At 46.0% G+C, this 16,190-nt stretch overlaps 1 protein-coding gene across 8 annotated transcripts in view; it reads left to right on the top strand.

Moving 5' to 3' along the window:
• The window catches only part of Tns3 (tensin 3), a 233,107-nt gene extending 217,395 nt beyond the window's left edge, over positions 1-15,712 (top strand). For 7 of the 8 annotated variants that reach the window (XM_006514741.3, NM_001083587.1, XM_011243728.3 and 4 more), the window contains 7 exons: positions 1,623-1,718; positions 2,341-2,418; positions 3,352-3,429; positions 10,092-10,260; positions 11,450-11,518; positions 11,622-11,648; positions 12,726-15,712. In XM_006514741.3, coding sequence (XP_006514804.1) covers positions 1,623-1,718; positions 2,341-2,418; positions 3,352-3,429; positions 10,092-10,260; positions 11,450-11,518; positions 11,622-11,648; positions 12,726-12,870 — 662 coding nt within the window. In that variant the 3' untranslated portion in view covers positions 12,871-15,712. The remainder of the gene's footprint in view (positions 1-1,622; positions 1,719-2,340; positions 2,419-3,351; positions 3,430-10,091; positions 10,261-11,449; positions 11,519-11,621; positions 11,649-12,725) is intronic. The other variant, XR_380972.4, reaches the window with a different exon arrangement.
• Positions 15,713-16,190: the final 478 nt, after the last annotated feature.

Raw genomic sequence — 16,190 nt, 5'->3', positions numbered from 1 at the left:
AAGAGCCAGTTAGTCACTGAGCCACCTCCAGTCAATTTGAGATGAGACAGCTGTGGTCATTCTAGACTCTGTGTTCCAAAACACCCTTGGCAGCAGGATCTTCACGGGGCCATTTTCCACAAGTAGAATCCAGACCTTCAGTGGGTTTTCTCATTAGGCTGGAAGCCCCACACCTTCTCTTCCCACAGAGGAAGTGTCATATTTTGTTCCCTCTGTTTTATGTGTCAGACTTTCATGGAATCCCTGCAGGTTTGACTGCCCCTAGGAAATGCTAACATGTACTGCCGCTAATGTGTGGTGTTGATCAGCATCATTGGAGCCTAATGCAGCTCAGGATCTCTCATCATAAATGGCCCCAAACAGATATGGCGACGGTTTCTGATTATTTTCAGATTTCAAAATATTTGTACACTAATAATGAGGTATCTTGGGAATGAGGCTTAAGTCTTTTTTAAAAATTATTTCTTTATTATTTTATTTGTGTGATATTTTTCCTTGTATATCTGACTGCATAAATTTGTACATGTCTAGTATGCATGGAGGCCTGAAGAGGGTGTCAGATACCCTGAAAATGGAGTTACAGACAGTTGTGAGCTGTCATGTGGCTGCTGGGAATACAACCTGGGAGACCCAAGTCCTAAGATTAAATTCATTTACATCTCCTATAGAATTCATATACATTCCATATATTTTGAAAGTAATGTTATGCAATATTTTCCATTATTTCGTTCATGAAACAAAGTTTCGTGGTGTGGAATCTTCCATTTATGGCCTCATACTGGGGCTCAAAATTTGCCAGGTTTTATTCAGCTTATACAGACTAGAGTCTGGCAACCTCTCCCGAATCGCAAATTTAGTAGGTCTTGCTTTATATCAATTATACTGAGAGGCTAGGTCTCAGAGTGCTAAAGACAGCAATTAAGGAGAGAGATGCAGTACACAGGGTGTCTACTGACTTTAGCAGCTTGGGGCAGTGACTTCTTTTCTCCTGGTTCAGTTTGTACTTTTCCATTCAGTTGCTTCTTCTCTTTCGGTTCAGCAGCTGGCTTGAACACAAGTGTCCTGTTTACTAGCAGTTTGGTAGAATGCTGCCCCTACATAGCAGACTGCTTGTTGCTGCAGGCGTTTCTGTACCCAGCTGGCGGTTCCACCTCACCCAGAGGGCTGGCATCCTTCCAGCTCTGTACTGAAGTCTTTTCTGCCGGAGCCTCGGTGGCCTTTCCTCTCTTGGAGGAATGCAGCTGGTGCTCCAAGGCCAGGGTCTTTCTAAGCTGCCAGTTCATCCCGTCTCTGGGAGTTTCTGGAGTTCCGCCTGAGGGTGTCTGTCTCTCAGGGACTCTTAAGTCTTACTATCCACCTGCCTTGTGGCCCCGCCCACTGACCATCCCAGGAGTGGTTCTGGGAGTGGCCCAGTAGTGCAGTGGTTTAATCCTAGTTAGAGGGAGCCTTCTTAAGTGTAGCCCTTAGATTTGATATCTGCAGGAGGCAGATATAAAAGCTTGTCTGTCTGTCTGTCTGTCTGTCTTCTATATAGTTCTCTCTCTTTTTTCTCTACCCTCGATCCCTACTTTGATTCTCTTACATTTTAAATTTAAAACAATAAATTTTTATTCTTCCCGCAGCTGGAGATTTGTCCAATGAACTTGTCCGGCATTTCCTGATTGAGTGTACCCCAAAGGGAGTGCGGTTGAAAGGGTGCTCAAATGAACCATATTTTGGTGAGTTACTTGAGAAGCTCTTTTGAATTTCTAGAGCATAGATTCCCTCCTTCAGGTGGCTTGAGATTCGAGGGACTCTGTACCACAATGGGTTTCTCTCCTTTCAGCCCCAGGGTGTCAGGCTGCCACGTGAGGTCTTTAAGATAAGCTGAAGGGGCAGTTGTTCTTTAGAAGCCTTGTCAAAAACCAAATAAACGGAAGGGATCCTCCGAGAGCTAGAATAAGACAAGGTGAAGGTCAGCAGCTGGGTCCCAGCAGGGTTGGAGCGCAGTGTGTCCCCATGCCTCAGGCACAAGGAGGAGGAGCACAGTGCTGCCACCAGAGCTCCCCCTTCTTTGTGAATTGAGAGCCTTCTGGATAGACCGGGGCAGCCTTGTTTCCTACTCGTAAGAAGCGCCCCGGCACTTCGCACTTATAAAGGCCATATGCTTGGCATACACTACAGGTCCCTCCATCACCCTCTTCATTGGCTTGGGCCTTGTCATTCTTGGAGCTTTGAGTCACATCCCACAGTGGTATAAAGGCATGCGTTTTTGGAATTTTGGTCTCAACTGATTCTTTGGTTAAGCACAGAGCAAGTGAAGAGATTGGTGACATTCATTTACTCTTATCCACTTTATAGGGAGCCTGACGGCTTTGGTGTGCCAGCATTCCATTACGCCCTTGGCTTTACCCTGCAAGCTGCTCATTCCGGAGAGAGGTATGTGGAGGAGTTCTCAGTGCTATCTGGCTGCGTGTACGATCTTCTGTACCGCTGATAGCATGCTGTACCCAGGACCCACCTTACAAAATAAACTAAGGTTCTTTTTTTATGACATATACTCTTAAACCCCAAAGAAAACTAGTGGCCACCTGAATTGAGAAAGAAGAATGCCCTGCTGCTGATAATAGCTTTCAGACATTGCCCATCGTGGCCTGTATGGAAGGTGTCCAGAAAACAAAGACTGCTCAGCTTAAAGATGTAAAACACTTGGGGTCTGGAGAGATGGTTCAGTGGTTAAAAGCACTGACTGCTTTCCCAGAGGTCCTGAGTTCAATTCCCAGCACTTACATTAGGCAGCTTACGACCATGTAAAACTGTAGTTGTAGAAGATCTAGTCTCCTTGGGCACCAGACATGTAAAACGTGTACATACATAAGTAGTTATTTTATATACAAACATGTGTGTGTATGAAAAAATATATTTTCTCAGACTAATTTTAAGGTCACTTGCATTATAGATTCACAGTCCTACAAAATGAGAATGATGTTGCTATGGTTAAATTTAGGTCATGAATGAACAAGTCTCTCTACTTTTATATTTGTTAGAAAATACCCACAATAATTTTTTTAAAAATTAATATCCAGGGTGTATAGGGGCCTTACTGTGTGTCCCAGCTTTCCTGTAGGTAAATGTTATTTTATTTATCTTTTAAATTTTGATCACTTATGTAAATGAATTCAGAGACTTGGAACATGTTTTAGGGGCATACCACCTCCATCTGTGTTCAGAATGGGTTACAGTCTCTGTGGGCTGCATGATTGCCTCGCAAGAGAAAGCTCTGTCACCGTCTGGGAATTCTGTCATCAGATTTTCTTTGCCATGTGGACTACTGTGTCAGGAGCTCATGTCTCGTCTCACTCCTTCCTGCAGATCCACTGGAGGAAATAGCAGAAAACTCTCCCCAGACAGCAGCCAACTCTGCAGCCGAGCTGCTGAAGCAGGGAGCAGGTCAGTGGCCGCAGCTTTGGTTTTGTATCTCTGCATCTCCGAGTCACTGGGCGGAACCGAACTCCATGATAGAACTTCCCTTTGGACAGTCATTTCCTGCTTTTCTGGGGACTGTGAAGGAAGTTTCCTTTTATAGCTGCTTGGCACAGCTGGGTGGGGTGCAGCTGTGAGGAGGCATGGCCAGGGCATCAGAGGCTCGGACTCAAACAAGACCAGATTCAGTGGAATAAATAAATGTTAAGGCCCATATTTAGTGTGGGGGGAGGGGTGCGGGAAGGCAGGATGTGGTGACCTGCCTCGCCAGCTGAAAATGTAGAACTGTTCTGGAGCTGTGACTCAACAGTCCCTCAGCCTGAGTCAACTGCTGGACCCACTCTGCCATCTGTGCTGAGACACACCACACTGGGAGACCAGGCCACTTGGGTGAAATCTTTGTAAATAGATTGTACTTCCTAAATCCACTATGGGAAAGTATAGAAGGCAGAGAGATTCCATGTCAATGCTGGCTCTCCATTCACAGTATCCCACACCATAGTGTTACAGCTGATGAGTTGTCTAGTATCTTTGCATTATTAAGTGAAGTCTGTAGTGTATGTAGAGCTCACTCTTTTTATTTAAAAATTATAATGGCTTGAACATTTACATCATCTCTCCCCCACTCCCCCCCCACCCCCACTCCCCACTCCCTGTCATATTCACAGCCCGAATTCTGTATTATACATGCGCATACACACGAGTCTACTGAGTCCATTTAGTGTTTAGCTCATATGTACGTGTGTTTAGGGCTGACCATGTGGGGTTTAATAACTTATCAGGGCACTCACCCATGAAGAAAACTGAGTCTCTCTCTGTCAGCAGCCACTGGTTGCCTCTAGTGCTAAATTTTACAAGGCTCCGCCCAGAAATACAGTGTTCTCTCTCGGTGGCAATGGGCTTGAGAAATATTGGCATTCATTCATGAGTATAATGTCACATGAAGTATTTTCTTCATCTTAAAACTTACCTCTGATCTCCTTACTCACTCCTCCCTCATAGTCAAGATACTCACTGTCACTGATCTTTTTATGGTCGCCATACTGTCAGTTTTCCCAGAATGCTTTATGCTGTAAACACAAGCTATGTAGCATTTCAGGTTGGTTTCTTTCTCTCGGTATAGCCATTCAGCTTCTTCTATGGCTTTCCAGAGATCGGTCGCTTCCTTCCTTGTGTATAGTGCAGGAGATTATATGTGTGTTTGTACAGATCTGTATGCATATACATATGGGTCCCTGAACATGTGTGTGCACATGTGTTCAGAGGCAGAAGTCCATGTTGTATATTTCCTCAAATTTCCCTACACATTATTTTTTATAGCCGTCATTCACCGTACCTGTAGCTCATTGATGTGGCTAGGCTGGCTGGCCAGTGAGCTCTGAGGATCCACTTGCTCTGCCTTCCCAGTCCTGCGATGGTAGCAGTACATCACTGCATTCCACTTGCTGGGGACCTGAACTCTAATCCTCAGGGTCATAGCTTTCACTACAAACCTTTTGCCAACCGAAATATCTCCCCAGCCCTTGGTGAAGCAAAGCTTATTTATGCACACAGCCACTGAAGAATATCTGGGTTGCTTCTAAGTTTTGGCAAGTATGTATAAAGCTTCTAAAAATATCCAAACGCAAGTTTTCAGTTAATACATGTTTCCAACTCCTTTGATTAAATACGAAGGAGCCTGATAGTTAGGTCAGGTGGCACGACTAGTTAGCTTTGAATGAAACCACAGAACTTTTTTGCAAAGTGGCTGTACCATTTTGTATTCCCACCAGCAATGGAGAAGCATCCCCTTGCTCCACATCCTTACTTACATACCTCAGGTGGTGTCACCCTGAAGGATGTTCTCATTCTAACTGATGGATACTGTGTGCCATCTTACTGTTACCTCCCTTGTGACGTACTCTCCAGATAGAATGTCATGGTAAAGAAATATTCTTAATTCCTCTGGATAGTTTCTATTGTTCTAATGTAGGTCTGCTCCGTAAATCTAAGCACATCAATGTGACCATTATAAAATGAAAGAAGACACCCTCATTTATCGTGTGGATGTTCTAGGTTCCAAAAAGATGAGTTTGCCATAGCCACAACAGAGGTCACAGGGACTTGCCCCAGGCTAGAAGTATGTCCCTGTGATATTCTTGTCTTCCAGCCTGGCAGCCATACATCCATCCACATCTGATGTATGTGTAGCTAGACAGACCTCGGGTTTATGTTGTTCAATATGCACAGTGGTCTCCCTCTCAAGAGAGGTAGAGAACAAACGAAGAGACTCTGAGAAAGGCCTTGGGAACAGTTTTCCTGAGCGGAGACCACAGCCTTTCCCTGCATGGCCCACCCTTCAGTTTCTCTTCTGATCTCTTGTGAGCCTGAGCAGACTGTCCCTGGGAGACAGTGAGTTCCACAAAAGAGAGAAACTCAGAGCCCCCAACTTTGTTTTAGATATTCATTCCCTGGTGTCTTCCTAGGTTGACACCCCCTGTTAAACCATCAGTGTGGCCCTGGGCTGATTCGATTGTTTGGTTCTACCTCTTAAAAATGTACTTGAAAAAATTTAAAAACCTGTAATAATGATTGATTTTTAAACCACAACTATGTATCAACGAGAAAGAAAGAAAGAAAGAAAGAAAGAAAGAAAGAAAGAAAGAAAGAAAGAAAGAAAGAAAAGAAAGAAAGAAAGGAAGGAAGGAAGGAAGGAAGGAAGAAAGGAAGGGGGAAGAGAGAGAGAGAGACAGAAAGAAAGAAAGAAAGAAAGAAAGAAAGAAAGAAAGAAAGAAAGAAAGAAAGAAAGAAAGAAAGAAAGAAAGAAAGGGGGGAGGGAGAGAGAGAGAGAGAGAGAGAGAGAGAGAGAGAGAGAGAGAGAGAGAGAAAGCAAGCCATGAAGAAATAGGACCATGGTGACATGCCTGTCTCCATGTGGATTTTACTTGTGGGGCCCAGTGGTCTCATTCCACTCCATGGATGGAGCTGGCTGTTGGTCAGAGCCAATGGGCATTTTGCCTATACCACCATCTGCATCTGTGTTAGCAACAAAGCTCTGTTTCTTAGTCCCACACGACTGGTGCCATAACCAATGTGCCTCTGCCGTCATCTCTTGGGTTTAATATCTCTCATCATAAGCAATTTTTTTATAGTTCTCAATTCCTTAACTAGCATTCTTCCAGTAAATGTTACACTCAATCATTGTCCATGTTTCTTATCCATTTCAACACAGTATTTTTAATATGATGTTCTATTGATTTTTTGAGAAGCTCATATATTTTGATCATATCTACCCCAACTCCTCCCAGATCCTCTTTCCATAAGTCCTCATCCACCTCATGTTCTCTCTTTTTTGTTTAATAACTTACTGAGTCCAGTGGTTCTGCCTCTGTATGGATGGCTGTGGGGACATCCACTGAAGCATTGTCAGACCATGAACGGCACCTCCTAAAGAAAACTGGGTCTCATTTTCTTTACCAGAAATCAGCTGTAGCTGAGCTAGGCTAGGGCTCGGGGCTTGGGTGGCGCTTCCAACTATGTTGGAATGTTGAATGGCTCGATCTTCTGTTGCTGTGAGTTCATGAGCGCAGTAGTCATGCTGTATCAAGACATTGTTTTGACCCAGTTCTGACCCCTGGCTCTTACAGTCCATTCACCCCCTCTTCCATAATGTTCCCTGAATCTTCTGTGGAGGGTTATATTATAGATATTCTGTGTATGGCTACAGCTTACCACTTTAAAATACATTGTCCCACCTTTTAAAATAACATTTTTTTTTAATGGGTGGGTTTTCCTACTGGTAAAACTTCATGTCAAGCTTTAAAGTCTGTTTTAATTATCTGTCTTAGGCATTGAGCTATGAGCCTTGATTTAAGGCTGCTTTCAGATTCTTTTCTTTAATCCATAACACACCAGGAGTGTGGATTTCTATTTCTATTGCACATTATAAAGGCAAGGATTCAGCTCAATAGATCTGGGGGCGGGGCTTGTACCAACCTTGCTTAAGGATTGGCTATGGTCACTTAGAATAACTGTAACACAGGTATTGTATCAAAAAAGTAGGACTATTCAGATCTCTGATCACTGTAACTCTTCCCCCACCCCCATCTGAATTCCATTTGTCATCCTGATTCTAGACTTCTGCTAAGGTCCTTGGAAATGTCCCGTATCTTCACAGTAGAAGCCAAGACTGGGCAACACAGCAGTCAGCTCAGGATGGGAAATTTGATACTAATGCCATTATGACTTTGTTCCAATAGCTGAAACAATTTGTTTCTGTATTTTAAGCCTCAATTCTTAATTGTTTCTTCTTGAAATGGAGGAGGAATGTGATCGAATCCTTAAAAGAAGAGGCTCTTTCACCAGCCTCCCCTAGGTCTGTACATAGTCTAGCTGTTTAGCTTAGTGCTGTAGGAGTAGAATTTAATAAACATCATGTGGGTTTTTGTTGGTTTTGTTTTGTTTAATAAAAAGCAGGGGAATGCTGAAGTAAAGAGGTGGGTAAGTGAGTCCTGAACCCGGTGCAGCCACGTCTCACTGGGAAGAAGGGGAGGTGGGCTGGAAGTTTCTAAACCAGAGACCACTCTGAGCATCAGCCAGGCCTGTTCCCGCCCCCTCCTCTCCTGGGATTGTCCTTCGCACAGTTCTTTCACATTCCTTCCTGCGGTTTGTAGAATGAGTTTGCTCGTGGTTTTTAGAAATACAGTGCAAGTCTCAGTTCTCTGTGGTTCTGTAGGACTCCATTGCGTAACTCAGCTCTCCATGGTCATCCGTCCACTTAGCCTGACTCTAGCTTGTCCGTGCTACAAGGCAAGCTTGAAGGGTTGTCTTTCTACTCCATTCTCCCTGAATTCTACATATTGCCTTAAGCTAACCTCCAAGAAGTAACACTTAACAAGTCAGAATATGTGGATCTGAGACCACTTTAGATGGGAAATGTTTTCAGCTCAGGAACTCCCTGCCGCAGGTCTGAAGGATGCTGTCCTGTTTAATGTGTCATGAAGCGCCACAGCTCCAAGGCTTCCCCTCAGGAAGAGCACTTGTCCCTGCAGGCCACATGTTCCCTGTTTGAGAGCCTGACTTTGGGAGGTGATGCTGGCCCACGGTCATAGTCATAGGGTATCTGCCTCCAGAGGTGTCATTTCTCCCAGCATCTCCCAACACCAGGCTCCTCCTGCCTGGCACCACAGATGGACCAGTCCTTATCAGGAAGTTCCCCGTGGTGTCTCCAAGACAGCAGTCTAGCCTGTGGTTTCCGGTGAACCACATCTAGGTGTGCCAAGTCTATGGGATTTTCATAGTAGTTAGGTGGACACACACACACACACACACACACACACACACACAGGTACAGGCACACAAGTGCACATGATGCCTTTCGAAACTACATGAGCAGCAGGACAGGATTAGAGGTAGAATATTCACTGTCCTGAAGTCTGTTTCCCATTTTCCAAGCTGCTTTCCAGCGTATGTTCATAGCACACATGCTTTTGATTTTATAGTTCTAATCATAGCAGAGATGGTTTATTCTGCTTTTCCAATTACCTGCTAACCATTTTTCCATGTTGCTATATAATTTCCATGATTACCGTTTGCTGGTTGCTTCACATTTGATTGAGAGGATAAATTTAACTCTTTATCCTTGGACATACCTTTTTCATTTTTTCCTGTTGTAATGCAGATGGGCAGGGCCGTCTTCCTCTGTAGATTGGCTGAATCTCATGCTTATGGTAGACTTGCTCTTTGAGTCTTTGAAGAAGTTGTCTCCAGGCTTTTCAGCGCCTCCCGATAAAATGTGCTTCAGTTATCTAGAACAGGCTCAGGTGAGCCCAGCATGAAAGGGATCCGTTTCACCAGAGCTCTGTGGGCTTGGGCAGTGTGAATGTTAAGAATGTTTCACACCTTGCTCTCCTCCTCAAGAGAGCACAGGAAAACCCCTAGTGTAGACCAGAGCAGGTAAACCACCACGGCAGACAGACAGTTCCCTTGAGTGTTCTCATCTGGGACCAAGGCAGGGAGGAACACGAATTGCCCATGAAGTTTTCTAGCAAAGTCACCTTGACCTGAACTCAGGGTGTAGGTGATACTACCAATGTTCCTTACCTGTGAGCCTGGTATCCTCGCCTGCAAACTGGGGGTGACAGTAATAGACTGTTCTTTGGGGCTCTTTAGGACAGTTATTACTAAGAGGTACTAAGTTAGTACAGTACAAGCCATCACCCCACAGCCCCCCTGCGTACCCTTCAGCACTTCAGGCTAAGCGGTATGTAAAAATGGAGTCGTCTCATTGATATTTCTCAGCAATTCCAGAGTCTCCATACTTACCGCATTTTGGGAGATTGTGTTAATGGGAACCATTGTCTTTGCTCTTGCTGAGGCCAGGAAAGGTCATGGATGAAGGGAACATTTCTCTCACCAACAGGCCACTCCCTGATAGCCTGTTAGATTCTCTCCGTGGCACTGGGACAAGTGTGTCTTTAATACTGGTGAGCTGGGAGCGTGTGCTTACCAGTGCTTCGAACCTGGGTCGCACATCCAAATTGTTCCCAATCCCTTCAGCTTCTGGTTGGTCTTTCTCTGTGTGTCAGAGCATGTGTGTCCCCAATGGTCCTGGCTAATGTGCCTCTTACCCCCTCCCCACTGTCTTGCAGCCTGCAATGTTTGGTACTTAAACTCTGTGGAAATGGAGTCCCTCACTGGTCACCAGGCAGTCCAGAAGGCCCTGAGTATGACCTTGGTTCAAGAACCTCCTCCAGTGTCTACAGTGGTACACTTCAAGGTGTCAGCCCAGGGCATCACCCTGACTGACAATCAGAGAAAGTAAGTCTTGGGAAGAGTTGTGGGGTAGAAGGGCCCGAGGTCAGCATTGGGTGTCTCAGTCATTTTCCATTCTATTCTTTGAGACAGGGTCTCTTAGTAAACTTGGAATTCAGTGTTTTGCTAGACTGGCTGGGATATGCCCAGTGCAGGCAATTCCCCTAGTCTCCCTAGTGCTGGACTTAAAAATCTCCATTAGCACACTCAGGCTTTACTTAGGTGCTGGGAATCTGAACTCAGAGCCTCATGCTCGCCCTTTAAATGCTACTCATGAGCCAGCTCTCTAGTCCCAAAGCTATCTTCTTTTAAGGATTTTTTTTTTTTTTTTTGATGGAGAATCTTTTAAGTGATTGCTTTAGAGCCACTGAGATGGACCGGAATCTACTGGCTTCTGCTTTGGCATCGTTACTTTCATAACTGTGGGCAGCTTGTTTTGGTCAAAGTAGCACAGTGTAGTATCAGGAGCCCTTGTGGCAAATGCATGGGACATAGCCCAGACCGTCCTGAGCCCTCTATGCACCATAGCCTCCCTGAAGGCCACCACACCTGCAGTCCCTAGGGCCAGTTCCTTAAGCAAGGCATAGTCTTCATTGTCCTAAGTTGCCAAATAGTTTGAAGAAAGGATCTTAGGATGAAGCAGTTGGACTCAGAGCATGGCTTCTCTGGTCAAAGCTTCTCCCCACACTTGCAGCAGATAACCCCGAGCAAACGTCTTAACCCTCTGATGTTTGGTTTCTTCTTTTTTTTTAAGACTATGCCAAAATACCTACCTCAGAAGTTAATAACTCAAAAAGTATAGTGAGCACATGTCCTCCGAGGCACGGTTGATGTGGGCTCAGCTTTGGGAGAGCCAAAAGGTCCAGCAGCCCTGAGCTGCCTCCTGTGTCTTACCACTTGTCTGTCCAGTTCCTCAGAGCCCCTGGGTCCGTCTTTCCTTTACCCATGGTTGACCCTTTCCCTCGTTGGACTGCTTCTGTCAGCTATGAGCACCCTTCTACCCAGCTTCCACCCGCTGCCTGTTTGAGAACACATACTCTGGTCCTTTCATAACAAGCAAAGGCATCACATGGTTTCCACTCCACAAATCTTCCCACTGGGGAAATAAGGAACCCACCCAGTCCATCACCCACCCACCTACCCATTACTCTAAACTTCCAGGAAAGGAACGACCCTCTCTCTACCCACCCAACAGGCTCTTCTTCCGGAGGCATTACCCGGTCAGCAGTGTGATTTTCTGTGCTTTGGATCCACAAGACAGGAAGTAAGAGTTTTGCATTCTTATAACTGAAAAGTATACCTCTTTTATCCTTTAATTTAAAAAAAAAAAAGCTAACGTAAAATTCTTCTCCCCTTCAATTCTCAAGGTGGATCAAAGATGGCCCTTCTTCTAAGTAAGTTGCCAGCCTTTCTCTATTTGAAAATCACAGTGCACAGCTGACCTCACTTCTAGATTTGCAAAGAAGGACTTATTTAAAAGATCAGACAAAGCAAAGCAGTCATTGTCGGTGGGATCATTTGTTTGACTTAACTGAAAGTAGAAAATTAGAGAGTAAGAAGTGTTCTGATATCAGAGCCCACACCTAGACGGTGTTGGCTTGTCCATTGTCGTGGGCTGGAGGAGCCCTGTCTATATTGTATCTGTAGTGTTCTTTACACACTGAGACAGATTTCTTAGTCCAGCCATTTAAGAAGGTGCTGGTACTGCTGAAAACCCCAGATCTGCTTGTGTGGGCAGAGGTGAAGCCCTTTGGCAACATTTCCCAATCTGGAGGGAGCCTGCTTTGTTCCTTTGGCCAGCGAGTTCTTGTTCCCTCTGCTTTGCACTGCTATCAAGGTGGTCAGAGGAGCCTGATCCTCGCCCTCCCCACGCACAGAGGCTTCACTGTCTGTGGCTGTCAGACTAGCTCCTTTTACATGGTCCACACTGCTGATCGCACATGTTCATCAGGTGCCTCCTTCCCGGCAGGCCCATTTCAGAGTTTCTCCTGCTCTGGAGAACAGGTCAGTAGTAGTAGTAGACAGCCACAACTTCGGAAGCGATCACAGTTGCACAGGCCTGAGATGAGTTCTTGGCATGTTAGCTTTCTTGTTTGGGGTATCTAGTCTGGACTGGGCTGGGAGCTTCTAGGGTTTTCCTGGAGGCCTAAAGTCCTGACCTTCCATGGGAGACCCTGATTTTACATAGCCAGCTGGAGCTCAGGACTCCATAGAAGGTGTCTGGAGGACCCCTAGACCTCCAGCAGAGGTGCTAAGGAGCAAGCAGAGCCTCAGTTTTGATTCAAGCATCCTTCTAGGCTCAGTGGTCAGGTAGTAGACAGGTCTCTAAGCTAGTGCTTGGCACATCGTAACCTGCAGGGGCAGTCTGTACTGTTCCCAGGTTGCTATCATGAGGAAGAGAAAGCCTGCATGCATGCATGGTGCTTGCTGCACACGGTACTGGCTCCTCTGACTAGACTTGTCTCTTGCAGAGTCTTTGGATTTGTGGCCCGGAAACAGGGCAGTGCTACAGACAACGTATGCCACCTGTTTGCAGAGCATGACCCCGAGCAACCTGCCAGTGCCATTGTCAACTTTGTGTCAAAGGTCATGATTGGCTCCCCTAAGAAGATCTGAGCCCTTCCTAGCCAAACCTGCCAGATGCCTCATAGGGCCCTCAACATGGCAGTGGGGTGAGGCAGGGCCCCCATTCGTACCAGATTGACAATCTTCACATTCCAGACTCAACAAGAGGAGAAGAATATGACAACTCTTCAAACCAAGAACAAACAATGTCACCACTGACTGGCCTTAAAGAAGCTGCTCTTCCGACACACCTATATAGTCAGGCGCATTTTGAGTGGATGGATCTTGGCCCGGGAAATGCCTCATCAGGGCCCCAAGGACAAGGGCTGTACAAGGAGGGAGCATGGAAGACAAGGCTGTCCCCAGTCCCTGGCTCATTAGCATCTGTGTGGAGGAAGAGCATCTGTCCTGCTTGACAGGGACTGAGTAGCCATGGCACCCACTTGTCAGCAGAAATGCTCCCTCATCTTGTCTTTCTACATCAGTGATGGAACTGAGGAGGAGATGCATGGTCAGTGAAGGTCTGAGCAGGTTGGAACATGGCGGGGACCTAAGTCAGGGGCAGCGGAAGGGATGTGAGGTGAGGGCAGTGGAGAAAGCCTCTGGGGTCAGGGAGGACCACGTGGGGTCTGAGAGCCACTGCTGGGGGGTAAGGACTCTGTGATTCTGCTCTCAGGTTGTCACCTGGGCTGTGGAGAGCCTAGAGGACCTGGAGAGGAAAATGAGAAGATGGAATCAAAAATGCCATTTTATATAATATATATTTTACTTATGCCAAATTATTTATAACCGCTTGCCATTGCCATACCGTACCCATGTCAAATGCTGCAGCCGACTAAGCTGTGATTACTAGGAGGCTTGTCCCCTTGTAGACACACCAGAGACAGCTGGCCCGTCAGCTGGAAGGGGAACAGTGGTCTCAGGGTGATGCCACGAGATCCTTCTCCTGTAGTACTGCCAAATGGATTTGCCTTAAGCAGCCTCCCTACCCTCTGCCTGGCGCAGCAACATGTCTTGTCCAGATGCAGATGGTTTTGTTCCTGATGGAAACGTCTGGGAGACGTGGAAGACTAAGACACTGACGTCAGTCTCAGCCTCTTCTGCAGGACTGGCTGGGCCATGTAGAGGTCTGCGTCATCTAAAGCACACGTGGCCTTTTACCGTGATGCTCCTGTGGTACCTGCAGCTTCCGAGGGGAACTTCTGTGGGGTCCAGAGGGGGAGAAGGGATGAAGGGAAAGATCAAGAACTCCAGCACTCACGGCTACGTTTGATTTGCTGAGTCATCTTAGTTACTGAGTCAGGTGTGATGGTTCTTGCTAAGATGGGCATCCCCCTGCTGCAGGCTTCCTGTGCCCAGAGATTCGGAAGAATGCGGTAAGCCCGTCCTTCCCAGGGTGGAGGTGGAGGAGGGCTCCGGCTCCGTGGAGACAAAGCCAGGGTCTCCTCAGTCAGAACCTTCTACCCCAGGAAGGCTCTGAGAATTCCTGGCCTGGCCTGAAATTCCCACTCTTTGCCTTCTAAAATCCAGACCTAGCTTCCACATTTCACGTCCAGGACAGGCTACAGTTGTTAAGCTGGGATTTTTGTGGTGAATTCTGTTTCAAAAGGGGCAGAGATGTAACTATGTGTAGAATTGGGATCAACTGTCAGGATGAGTGTGTGTGTGTGTGTGTGTGTGTGTGTGTGTGTGTGTGTGTACAGGTGGACTATTCCATTTTTGCTCATGTGTATGTCTGTGTGTATACAGGTGGACCATTCCACTTTTTGCTCATGTATGTCTGTGTGTATACAGGTGGACCATTCCACTTTTTGCTCATGTATGTCTGTGTGTATACAGGTGGACTATTCCACTTTTTAGCTCCTATTGATGCACCAAAAGCAAGTGCCTCATTTCTGTGCCAAATGTTTGCCTTGGTCTTTAAGGACCTCCTTCGTGGACACTCTGATGTGCCTGTTAGAGGGAATGTGCCACCATTCCCTAGAGGCCCCATGTCTTCCACAGAGGCTTCTAGTGTTCCAGTTACTCATATGCAGCTAAACTCCAGATGGGGGCAGGGGTGGGGCTGAAGTTTGTGCTCTAAGAAGTATCACATCCTATGATTATAAGTTTATATGCAGATGTGGCCCAGAGATCACAGCCCCGCACTCTTTTCCTCCCGCTGGAGGGGGGTGGGGGTGGGGGGAGAGGGCCTAATTAGAAATCAGCTGGGCTCTGCTGAAGCCCAGCTTTCCGGTGAATTGAATGCCACAAAGGTTGGCATGGAATGCATCCAAGAAGCCACACGAATGTGCTTTCAAAACTGACCGGTGAGGTATGATTTTTACTCAAGATAAAAGTAGTCAAGGGTATCAATGGATCTGATCTGAGGAAACACAGGAAGACAGCTCTACAACTGTCTACAACAGCTGGTAGGGCAAGGCTCTGTCTTCTGTGTGTGACGCGTGTATTGAACAGAACAAGAACAGTATCATAGACTATACCGTGTGCTCAGAAACACTGCGAAAGGAGTATTGCCCAGGCTTTTGCTACAAGGCCATCGGTTGGGCACAAGTTAGTACATTATTCTATGAGTAAATTCAATGATGTCCCACCACTTCCAATAGATAGCCAGGGTCCCATTAACCTTCTCATTAACGGTCTTATAGTTTCCAGTGTTGGGCTGTATCCATGTTAAAAGCCACACTGCATTTATCTTCAGTGTCAAAGACATTGTAATGCCGCCATATCTGTCTTATCTATTAGCGCAGTTTTCACTATTCTATATTGTAAAGAATATATATCCAGTATGTAAATGAGTGTTCTATAAACCTTTTGTATAGGCATTTCCTCTGCTCTTTAAATATCAGCCTTATTCAGAGTATAATAAAAATTATGACCTTGGTAAGTCTAATGAAGCATTTTTTTAAGTCTTTGTTGTACGTGTGTGTGTGTGCCCATACCTTTGCTCCTGTGTTTGTGAGTATGCGAGCACATGTGCCTGCCATGCGTAAAGATTAGATGACAACCTTGGTTGTTGGTCCTTAACTCTCACCTTGTTTGAAATAGTCTCTTACTGTCTCACACATATGCCAGGCTAGTTGTTCCAGAGACTTCTTGGGTTTCTGTCCCCTCCACCTCACATTTGAGGGAACACTGCGGTTATGGACAAACAACACCACACCAGCTTTACGTGGATTCTGGGTATTTGAAGTCACGTGGTCAAGCTTATGTGACACGTATTCTCCCCCCCTTACTGATCCATTCATCTTGCTCTGAACAGTCACTTTTGTACCCCAGACTGTATGTGCATTGTACGTGTGTGTGTGTGTGTGTGTGTGTGTGTGTGTGTGTGTGTGTGTGTGTGTGCACCTGTGTACTGCTGTGTCTGA

The sequence above is a fragment of the Mus musculus genome, chromosome 11, assembly GCF_000001635.26.
Source record: "Mus musculus strain C57BL/6J chromosome 11, GRCm38.p6 C57BL/6J".
Taxonomy (NCBI): domain Eukaryota; kingdom Metazoa; phylum Chordata; class Mammalia; order Rodentia; family Muridae; genus Mus; species Mus musculus.
This window is presented reverse-complemented; position numbering and strand designations above follow the sequence as displayed.